The 11,951-nt window shown below is 36.5% G+C and overlaps 1 protein-coding gene across 1 annotated transcript; it reads left to right on the top strand.

The window, feature by feature from the left end:
• Window positions 1–4,075: 4,075 nt before the first annotated feature.
• LOC149426980 (uncharacterized) lies at window positions 4,076–10,683 on the top strand. The gene is made up of 6 exons (XM_089639368.1): window positions 4,076–4,637; window positions 5,846–6,033; window positions 7,129–7,203; window positions 7,316–7,417; window positions 8,707–8,934; window positions 9,746–10,683. Exons 1-6 carry the CDS (start codon window positions 4,430–4,432, stop codon window positions 10,358–10,360), a joined length of 1,416 nt encoding a protein of 471 aa, XP_089495494.1. The 5' UTR covers window positions 4,076–4,429; the 3' UTR covers window positions 10,361–10,683.
• Window positions 10,684–11,951: the final 1,268 nt, after the last annotated feature.

The following is an 11,951-nucleotide window of genomic DNA, read 5'->3' as shown; positions in this document are numbered from 1 at the left end:
CACCTTCTTTTCCCTCTTAGAAGAGGTTGCAAAGATAAATAAATATAAACATTATGTATTTACCTATCATAACCTTCTGTAACTCTTCTGCAACTAGCGTCAGTTTCATCGAGGGTTATTACTAGTAGTTCTATGAACAGAAGTAGTACTAATAGTAGTACTAATTTTTATTTAATATATCGAGACCCAAATTTTCTCTGAATTCACAAGATTTGTAAGCAGGTAAGTACTTTAATACCTACCTACTTAATCATAAACCATATATTTTATTTTCACATATTCGTGTGTGCTAATAATTTCAGAAACATTTTAAAAATGAATCATATTTTCAATCATAATTCAATTTCTCAGTAATTTCATTCTGAATTTTGTTGTAAAGTTGGACGCCCTGGTACGTAAGAGATTTCTGGGTGCTTGATTCTTTCCTTGTGGGCAATCTAATTTACTTTGCATTTCTCGCCCCGTGTCCGTGTGTCTCATGATTGTAAATTATTTTTCCTTTTATTTCCGTAGGCACCATTCCTATGATTTTCTTATGTAAAAAATAAATGTACAGTTTTCTTCAATTCATATTATACAACACATTTTTTAAAATTACAAGTGAGGTATTGTTCACTGAACGTAGCGAAGCCCTATTTTGACTTGACCAATTTGCGCTTCATCTGTCTGCAAATTTGTTTATGTGTTCCTTCTCCTGTCAATCATTTCAAGATGGTAGCCGTGTTTGATAGTACCTTTTTATCCCGCCAGAGCGTATGAGCGTTGGGACTGTTGCGAAGTATCAAGTATTACACTATGGGTAGTTTACTGTTCACAGAACTATTTGTATAATATTTTCAAGGAAACGTCACTATCTCCATGACAATTCTTTTTTTAAACTTTCTTCAGGCAAGTAGGTACCTATAATATTGAAGAAATGTTAATAAGGAAGTTCACATAAGAACAAAAATTTCATACTTAAAAAAATAATCTTTGCTGAAGCTGCCGATATTCAAGAGGTTAAAATGCCCAGCATTTTGAAAAGGAACGTCCAAACAAATTTACCTACAAAGTACAAAACGGTCGGGTTAAAACAGGATTTCACTACGTTCAGTCAACAATTATATAACATAATATATAATTAATATACGTGTGAGTGTGTCCACCGCGTATACATCGACATTTTTTATTAACTAGGAACTACGTCCAGAAGATTCCACGAAGAAAAATATTTATATTATTTTTAGAAAATGTGAAATCTCGCAGACAGATTGGCAGACAGACAGCGTGGCGGTACAAAGTACAACCGCGAACCTTCTTACTTGGTAAATAATAATACTAAAGGAATATTTTTCATCCAATGGACCTAAGTCAGTAGTTGAATTAAATATATATTTAGTATCGATTACGTGTAATGAACGGAATGAATGTATTTACGTTGAACCCATTTGGGAGGTACCTAGGTACATTATAACTACATCTTACATTTTGCTTCTAAAAGATTTCGATGAACCTAGATAATTAATTTTTATCCTAAGATAAAATTCGTTTGAGAAAAGCGATAAGTTAAATGTCTGTTAAGAAAAAAAATGCTACCACATGAGGGGTCGAAGACTTTTACAATCTTCCTGCGGCCATGAAGATACAGAATCCTGCCTGTGCTGTTTCCTGTGTTTTCCTTTCCACCATACGAGAAACGAGAAGACGAAGATAAATATGGTCACAAGCTCGTAAGTAACTTTACCGTCCATAGATACCAGGGTATCTAGCACGGTCGATCGAACCGATAAAGTCAGTAACTTGTCATCGTTCCTTAGCATGACTACAGTTCGCCTACGAACAAATATCAGTTCACATCGGCTAAGGATGGGTTGTTTCACAGAATTTTGAATTTGAAACATTATTGGCCAGTTGTTTCACAAAACTGAAGTAATAATAGAACCTGAATAGAACCTTCACAGAACTTGAAAATCAACTTTAAAATTTGATGAATTATTCAAGTTCTGTGAGACAACTCGACCTAAGCGTTCTCAATTTATTTGATGTGAACTGTTGTGTGCGCGTTAGCGATCTTCAGTCGTGCTCGGAAACGATAACAAGCAATCGATATTATCGATAGATCCTTTATCGATCGACCGCGCCAGATACCCAGGGATTTTATACTGCGTAGGTACTGCTCTATTTTTGACATTCGTTTTACCAATTTCACACATTACTGCCATTTTCACTATCAAATTTTTGTTAGTTAGTGACCCGCATATAACCCGTTTTGGGTAAGCACACGATAATAATAATTATTATTAATTAATTTTATACTATCTATTAATATGTATAATATGTGTAAAGAAATGAAAATAAATAAAGTTAAAAAAAAAAATCATTTTATTTCAAGCCCATTTTGTTCGTCATAATAATATGTCGAAATTGAAATATTTTATTATGATCTCTTAACATGAAATAATAAATATTATTGAGGTTATAAGTCTGATTTTAATGTTTATAATATAAGGAACGTTTTAATTTTAAAAACGGTGAGGCTGGTCAAAGAACCGGGAAACTGAGAAAAATAGGAAAGTTGCCAATTTTCTGGTGTTTTCCCTGGAAATCCACACATGTCTTAATATTATAATGTGAAGACATCGGCATAGATTTTTCCGGTAAAGTAGTACATAATTAACAATGAGTTGGCATTTTTTTATACTTTGGCAGCTCATTTGTATTTCTCGTAAATTGGATATTCATAATATTAATACTAGGAACTCCACTATTTTAGTTGGCTCGGATTACTTTTCCTTGCTGATGTAATTAGGCTTCAAAGAATTGTTAGCTAAAATAATGCATATGTTGAGGTTCAAGTTGCATTACTTACTTGATTAAGTGAAAAAAAGATGTTGAATACCATTCTTTTTAATCAATTCGAAGTAAGTATTTATAATCCAAAGTATTAAGGCGTGGAGAATTTTAACGAGGATCTGGAAGTAGTGTGATAGGATAATCACTATTGTCACCAACATAATTTTGAATACAATAAATTGGTACCTCGTTAAAGAAAACTGCAACGTACAGGTCGACAAAATAACCCCTCTACCTCGTGGGTTCATAAGGGACAGACGTAAACCGGGAGCAAGAAAATTAAGAAAATAAACTACAGAAGCTAGAAGCTGAAAACAAGAAGCGAGATAGCAACGTTCAATCAATTCCTTTATTGCTGCCCATCCTAAGATCCAGTATTGGCTTGTTAGCTTGCCATGAATTAAACTACATGATTAAACTCCGCAAGAAGAGCCAACAAGAGACAAGAAGAGGCAACAAGTAGGAAAACATAAAGAAAGAAAAAAAACAATTCCCAATAAAATCCTTTATACTAACCCATCCTAAGTTCCAATATTGGCTTTTTAGGTGGCCCTGTTTACCAGTCGGTTAAACTTCAACCTTCCTCCCATCATCGGATCACGTGTTTTAAGTCCTAACAGTCTCACCGGGACAGGAGTGCGCCTGGCTGGGGTGGTACAATCGTATCGTTCCATTATCAAACAGTACCTATTCATAAATTAGTTGTAATTACTGAAAGGAAATGATTCTACATTATTAATTATTCAAAGAAAATTTAATATTTGAACTTCTTATTTTTAACACTTGGCAAGAAAACACACACCAAATAAGCTATTTATTACAGATGATAGAAATAAAAAAATAAACTACATGGAGGTTGGAAGAAGCGCGCACCTTAGCATTTAAAAATGATTTGTCATTTTTGCCGTCCAGTAAACCTGTCGGAGCGTCAAAACATTTAATTTTTCTTTTAAAATCGTTGCCGCCATAGCAATGAAAACAATTTGTTCAATTTATTAGCCATCTATGGCCCCGTATATCAGTATTTTTTGTAATGGTATCACTTACCAAGGCTCCAACTTGACAGTAATAAAAATCTACATATATTTACACATGGGGTCTATGTTGTATTGACATGTGTGGACTACTTTACTATTTTTTTCCAAGGATTCAGTTTCATAGACAATTTTTGCTAAATTTTCGAGCTTTAAAAAATTTATGGTAATCAAGACAGGTTATTTATCTATGGCTTTTATATGTTGAAATGTCAAGCAAGATTGAAATTTTAGCCGACTTCTAACTAAAACTTCTCATTTTGCTGAATTTGAACATGTATTCAGAGATTACAACTAATATATCACACCGTCATAATTTTTCTTCCTGTCTGCATCATCGATTTTTAATAATTTGGTAACTAAAGATAAAAGTGTAAATAAATCTCTGTCCAGTAGTTTCCCAAACCGAAATGTTTATATTTATTGAGATGATAGCGGAGTAGCTCTTATTTGATGATATTAAATTATTAGATTAGATTATTGAGTAGGAGCGGAAATTATTTTTCGCCCGACTGAAAATATTGTTTATATCATCATATCCAAAAGTGTTTTGATTTAGAACAATGAATGGAGAAAAGAGGGGTCGTGGGCGAGGAAGAGCCCGCGGGAGAGGTAGGGGAAGGGGGCGCGGAAGAGGCAGAGGGAAGAAAGCTCAGAAAGTAGTCTCTTCCGAAGATGAGTGCTCCGTTGACGAGAATTCCAACGCAGAACCTGAAGAATCTAGCGGGCCTGATGCAAAAGAAGAAAATGAAGAAAACGAACCTCCAAAAAGTAAGCCTCTAATAATCTTATCACTTCTTTTTGTTCTGGCATAAGTTTTTCCAGTCAATATTTACCTAACCACCGCACTTTTAATACGCACAGAATATAGAAATTACGCTTCATTTCAACTTAATTACTACAAAAAACAACTACAGTGGTACCTCGATACGAGTTTAATTCGTTCCTCAACCTTGCTCGTATCTTGAATCACTCATATATCGATGCAGATTTCCCCATACAAAACAATTAGACTACCATTAATCCGTTCCAACCCCCAAAATGTCACCCCAGTTATCCTTACTGGTCTTTGCCTTTTTCGCTACATTTTTCACATATAACCCAGCCAGGCTTGATCGATAATTTTTAGGCAAATCGTGATATTAAAGTGGTCCTTCCAGAACTCGAAGGGTGAGGTTTGTGTTCTAAAACAGATGCTTGGTGTATAGCTTCTTAAAATTAGAAATCACCTGCTGATCCATAGGCTGCAGGATAGGAGTGGTGTTGGGTGGTAGGTAGAGAACCTTTATAAATTTGAACTCCTCGAGGATGTCATCTTCGGGGATGGAAGTCTGCGGGGTTTGCTTCAGCAAATCTCCGTAGATCGCTCTTGCCTTCTCGCAAATGACGGTCTGCGTCAAGGTATCTCCTTGGAGCTGCTTCTCTGTCACCCACACATCAGCAGTTTCTCCATATTTTCATGAAGGGAGGTTCGTCGTATAACTCGTATCTCGAATTTCGCTCGTAACTCAAAGCAAAAAATCACTCGCTCGCCGTCTCGTATCTCGAAAAACTCGTATGTTGGGGCACTCGTATGTCGAGGTACCACTGTATTTACGTCGGGAGAGATGGTCAAAGATGCATTAAAATTCCATTTTTATTCAATCGAAGTTCAAAATTTCCCTTATAAAACGATTCCTTTGCTGCCACTTTGGATTTTTTTAGTATAGATGTTACGTTTGCAAAAGTTTCGTTTCATTCTAAATATGCATAAATTACTCTAATAAACCTAAACTAATAACCTATTTTATGCACGTAAATAGTTGTTTCTTGTAGTAATTGTTAAAATGTAGTGTGATTTCCATAACCTGTGCCTAAAAGTGTGGCGGTTAGGTAAATAATTGCTGTTTTTATCTATATTCAAAAAGATTTAACTCCTGTAAGGAAATATCAGATTCGTATTTTAGTTAGTGCTTAAAGTTATTGTGTTCGCATTCCAGTTGAGGTGGTGACAGACATCTCTCAGCTGGAGGCGCCGGTGTTTACGACGCTGCAGCGCGGACCGCCGGAGCCCGTGCTGCGCCTCGCCTGGAGCCACCGCGCCACTCTCATCGGCGAGAAGGTGCTCAACCCCATGATCTACTGCTGCGACACCTGTCTCAAGCCCATACTCATCTACGGCAGAATGGTAACTTACCCACCAACTCTGTTTTATTATTTGTATTTCACATAATGTGATTGTTTTTAATTTTACATGCTAAAGAAATCTGATTTATATGCCTTATAATAAATTTCCGTATTTACCTTTTTTTTCTTCATAATTTGTGTTTTCTATATGTTTGTTCAATACAAAGTTCCTTAAAGTTTAGGTATAATATATGATAACCAGAGTTGAGGCAAGCACACTATTCACCCAAATGCTTTGCTTGCGTACAGCTTGTTTCAAATATAATATTCAACTTCAGACAAGAAAATTACAGTACATAAGAAAAACAATTCATTTTTATAATACATTCAAACTTTGTTATGACAACCACAGGGGGACCGATTAAATTTGCTCCTTATAGCCGTTCATCGTTATATCTAAACTAGGTTCTTTTAAAAGCCGTCATGTTTTTGCAAATTTTATGACAATTTTACATTGTGCCCGATGGATAGCATTGGTTCACATAGCCGAAAATCTTACACAGGTAGTGCCATAAAAATATGTATCTGTCCCTAATGGGATAGGTTATTCTTGAATAATTCCCAACAATTTTTTCAGACCCAACTACCAATTCACGTATTCAGAAATTTTGTTGACAAAATTATTTGCTCGGTATAATAATAATAACATGGCATTTATATAGCGCAGTTTAGTGTCATTTCACTTCAAGTGCGCTTTATCAGTGAATCGACCTTGTTATAACAGTCAAGAATTATATGAAGATAAGGCTGAACTAAAATATCATTTTGTAATTGCTCATTATAGCCGTGAACTCACTATAGCCGTGATCAGTTATAACTAAGTTCGTCTGTAATAAAAAAAAACACTGAAACTTTTTGAATGTTCAAATTCGATTATCTTATAAACTGTTTGTCTGTTTCTTGCTAAAACCAATAGGTAGGCGTAAGGAAGAAAAAATATTGTTTCTCAGTGACGTTAGACAAGGACATCACTGCCAAAACCGTATAGATATAAACAATCCTATGTTTGAGTCAACTCTAATTGCACGACCTGTACACCAAATACTGGTCCTATACTACATTTAATTAGAACCAAGTTTGTTTGTTTGCTTTTCAGATTCCATGTAAGCACGTTTTCTGCCTCCAGTGCGCCCGATCCGATAACACTCATTGCCCTCGCTGCAGGGACAAGGTTAGTTTTAGTTGTTCATCCATTGATCAGCTGCTATTTGTTACTATATGTTCCTATGTTTTAGCCAAAGTTCCTATATTTTATCTAATGTTGTCATACATTTATTCCCTAGGTAACGAGGGTAGAGCAGACAGGGCTGGGCACGGTGTTCATGTGCACCCATGCTGGCACGAGGTATGGCAATGCCGGATGCAGAAGAACATATCTGTCTCAGGTAAGACATATTATTCAGATCGATAATTGACGACGTTGCACAAACGATGAATGACACACTTTGGTAAGGGCATTAGTAAGTTATGAACAGAAATACAATCTATGGATCATAACCTAGGTGTTTTTGTTTTTAAAACTTCAAATTGGCACCACTATTCGGCAGATATAGCTGGTGAAAAAACTGCTCTACCGACTAACAACGATGAAATCCAAAATTTACCCACGAATAATGAATACTAATAATATAATAATGAATGACAGACTCGGGTGGTTTAAATCACTTAAATAGGAGTAGAAAACACAAGATAAATTGGAAGGATGTTAAAAGAAAAACACTTGCTAGGAAATCATATATATCCTGAGTTCGAGTCCTAGATGTGACTGTATCTTTTTCTGATTTTTCTGTTTCAGATTTTCGTTTAGGAATCGCTAATATTGTCTTCAATAATTAAATACACATTACAATTTGAGGTTTAACTCATTAAATTATTAAAAAAAAAAAAAATTAGACTTGCAGAAAAGTCAATAGATGTCGCACATTAAAATTAAAATAAGATATGTTTATCTTATTTTAAGACAATGTCTAGATTGCATTTAGTTCAGGTTGAATCTTGCGATCATACATAAAGATAGTTGGTGATAAAAATGTGCGGTGAGAAAAATGAAGAAAATGTTGGTAGTTCTTATTCGAAGTATGATATAGTTAAATATGACCGAAGGAGATAGGGTCCCATTAGCTCAGTTGGTAGAGCCGTGCCCGGCAAGGCAAGGGTCCTGGGTTCGAGTCCTAGATGTGACCGTATCTTTTTCTGATTTTTCTGTTTCAGATTTTCGTTTAGAATGCCACAAATACATAAGGTATTTTCTTAGACTAAAATTCTTAGTTTCGCTATTACAAAATAAAAACGCTATAAGGCACAACTGTTCTCGTATTAAGTTTTTATTCACCAGAATAACGTCATAATGCACATGACATCATTATTCTTCTAATGTTTTTTTTATTAATTTGATTATTTTTATAATAAATTATTATTTAATTGTGTTCTCAATATGAATAACTGCGTCTTCGAATTAAACTACATTAACAAAACTGTGCGACATCTTCAATTACTTTAACAATACCACTGTCCATACCGTGTAGACAATAATTTGGGAATCATAATAATAAAACAATTGTGTGTCGGTACATTACTATGTATAAGTTGATCATTAATACTTAATTTATCTATTGCTTCAAATGGGTTGTGTATGTACATAATCGAGAATAAATCTAACAATTGTTAATTCCAGAGAGATTTGCAAGCCCACATCAACCACCGACACCTGCCTACCAGTGGGATAGTGAACCCTGCCCTGCAGCAGGAGTTCATCAATAAGATATCTCCCGGAAACGCCACGGCAGACATGGTGCACTGCATCAGCAGTGGGGAGGGGCCTGGGAAGCCCCCCATCCCCGGGGCCCCCTGTCAGGGGGTCAGTCCCATGCTGAGTCCCTTACCTCAAACCAAGCCACTCAGTGTGAGTACTCACTCTCAAACCAACCATAACTATATCATTCTGCAGTCTTTGTCTATTAATATAATCAGTGTCAAGTTGACTGCTGCAAGGAAGACGACGCTAACTCCCAAATTGGAAATTTTCTCTTTCTTGCATGTCTAGGTGTCCAATTAGTGCCAATTTTAATAAAATTCTATAGCATTTAGAAAATGTATGAAAAATTTGTATTATTATTAATCAGAGCCTGTGACAAACCACGCTTTTCGTGGCTTGTCCTATTTCAGCATATCAATGCAAATGTATGGTGAGCGATAATAATCTGTCAGCCCCATAATACCTAATATCACAATAAGTCAATCCTTTTTTCCCTCCAAATGAGCATCCAATCGAGCTTTTCATTGATTTATATTTGTAGCATCAATGACATGTGGAAGTTTATTCCATGGAGATTTACATTTGTGTTACAGGGAACTATAATGTCCAGATAAAATATAGCAACTCTCAATCTGGACCCCTTTCTTTTAATGTTGGTAATTTTAGTTCCTTGAGTCTTTCTTCATAATATGCTGGTCTTTCAGAGCTCTTGGTATTGGATATGTAAATTGTAGTCTTGATAAATAATAGATGGTGATCTTTTAACCAAAATAACGTTTATTGTAGCAGAGCACACACATTACAGCTATTACAGAGACTTATACTTTTGACACCTACTTCCTGTTCATGTAGTGTTACCAACTGAATGTTATTTCATTGCCATATTACAAAATTTATTAATTTAAACTTATTTGTACTCGTAGAACCTTTACTTATTGTTTCTTTTTCATATTTTTAGATGCCAGCTGCTGCTGATCCTCGGGCGCATTCGGGAAGTCACGCTGTGGGGCCTCTCCTGCCTCCGCACAGCTTACCTTCACATACACCGGGCATCAACGTGGGCTCCCACATGTCCATGGCCCCCGCCCCCCACCACTTGCCCCCCACTGCCCCCCACATCCCCGCCAGACAGCTGCCCCTACCCCCCAATCGCACTAACCTCATCACTGTTCCTATTCAAGACAACCACAATGTACCTCCACCGTCCCACAATGTGCCAGACATGAATATGGCACAGAACTATTATCATCATGGGTATTACGCCCCCCAGAACTCAGCTATTCCTCCAGTACTAAGTCCGCAAATCAATCCTCTCCCCAGTCCTTCTCCACACCTCCAAATGAATTCGGTGCAGGCAACGATGGCACACAGCATGTCTGTACCGCCCCCTACCTTCTACAACGTTGCGTCAGGCCCGCCCAGCGGGTATAGCGTACCCTCGGTCTATGTGAGCCAAAGCAACCAGATGGGACTCCCCCAGGGAGGCTACCCGCCCGCCCATCCCCCCGCCCCGGGCGCCTGGCCCCCGCAACCCGTGCAGCCATCTCCGCAGCAGCAGCACTTCTATAGATAGTATCGCACTCGTGATACTTGCTCCATTATCAAAGGCCTAAAGTTATTGTTCAAACTAAGTACTCAAATATTGCAGAAAGATTTGTAGAATGCCTTTCTTTCTACGCAGTACTTGAATTGCACTAAATGAGTAGTGACATTGGATTTTAGTATAATTTCAGTCTACAGACAGTTAATGCAATCATTTCCAATATTGTGTACCCTTATAAGGGTATGTTTTAAATGTGTTGACTCAAATACTTTTTTATGAATTACTAATAAGAAATACATAATTAATTTTATTTTTACTATAAATAAACAAATAAAAGAAGCATTCTATATTATTATCTACATGTTACTATTATCTGATTTTTTTATTATCCCTATTTTGTTTCACAGAAATATTTTCTTAACCCCCAGAACCTATTTTGCAGATTTCACTTCTGCGAACTGTCAAAAGATAAATTTGCTGTTTTTGAATGTGTTTTTAATTGGCTGTTATTTCATAGTAAAAAACTATTTTGAAAGCAGATTTCAGAAATAGTATTATCAGACTTTTTTAGATTTTTTACATACTAGCTGGCGTGTACCCAGCGTTGCTCGACTTTCTATAAATATAATATGCATGTATTATATATGTTAACCTTCCGGAAGAAATTCTCTAAATGTAGTGTGTCAAAATCCGTTGCGAAGTTTAGAAGAACTAAGCGCACAAACAGACAGAAGCCGATAGCGACTTTATTTAGATATTATGCTACGTATACATTTGCGAGCCGAACCATGGATTCAGCGAAAGGAATGAGAGCCGTTATTCATTTCCAACAGTGTCCTAAAATATATTTAGCTGCATTAAGCCATTCGTACATGGAGATACTTACAAGCAGGGTTTTGTACGAGTAGCATACGCATCGCTCGTGAGTATATTCGCCATACTATTTTGCTAGTGTTTGTGTACAATGTGACCTGACGACTTTGGGTTTGACATCAGTTGAAAACTACCGACAGTGCTAGTAGTACGCTACGCTAGTTGCATGCGCATCTACTACTCATCTGACAGAAATGGTATCCAAGCATGATTTGAATGTAAAAATTTGATCCGAATGGATTATTCAGCGTAGGTGTGTATTCTGGTTGGAAAAGTCAATTTGAAATCATTGCCACTCCTTGGCGGTGATGAATTCCCTACAATTAATATTTATTTCACCCTGTGCGTGAACCAAAAAGCATTTTTTAGATCGTTTTTTATGCTTATAATAAAGATAGTGAAGAACAATATTGTTTACATTGTTCGAATCACTTGACATCGGCTGCATATGAAAAAATTAAGTTCATTATAATTCGGGTAGCGCCGTGATTGAAACCCAGCTTTAGAGTAGCACATCAGTAAGCGACTTGCTTTTGCATCGCCATCACGTAGCTTGTAACTATCTCTGTGTACAGAGGGCATAAATAAACCACTCTCTAGATCGATATCTTCGGGCTTTTTGTATGGCGCCATTTTGTCACCCCCTTAACCACAGACGACCACAGATAAAACGGTCGTTTGGTCCAGACAGGTAAATATATGGTGGACCATAAAGAAATCTCAAGGTCATTCAAAAAAAGAGCAAACA

Source organism: Hesperophylax consimilis, chromosome 1 (genome assembly GCF_061612785.1).
Source record: "Hesperophylax consimilis isolate HC1 chromosome 1, BYU_Hcon_1.0, whole genome shotgun sequence".
Classification (NCBI taxonomy): Eukaryota; Metazoa; Arthropoda; class Insecta; order Trichoptera; family Limnephilidae; genus Hesperophylax; species Hesperophylax consimilis.
Note: the sequence above shows the minus strand (reverse complement) of the source record. Positions and strands in the feature narration are given on the sequence as shown.

Bases quoted from the DNA above. Each gene is read 5' to 3' on its own strand.
- LOC149426980 (XM_089639368.1), top strand. From the start codon at position 4,430: ATGAATGGAGAAAAGAGGGGTCGTGGGCGAGGAAGAGCCCGCGGGAGA. The intron at 4,638-5,845 runs GTAAGCCTCTAA...TTCGCATTCCAG, and splicing joins AGAAAACGAACCTCCAAAAA to TTGAGGTGGTGACAGACATC. The intron at 8,935-9,745 runs GTGAGTACTCAC...TCATATTTTTAG, and splicing joins CTCAAACCAAGCCACTCAGT to ATGCCAGCTGCTGCTGATCC.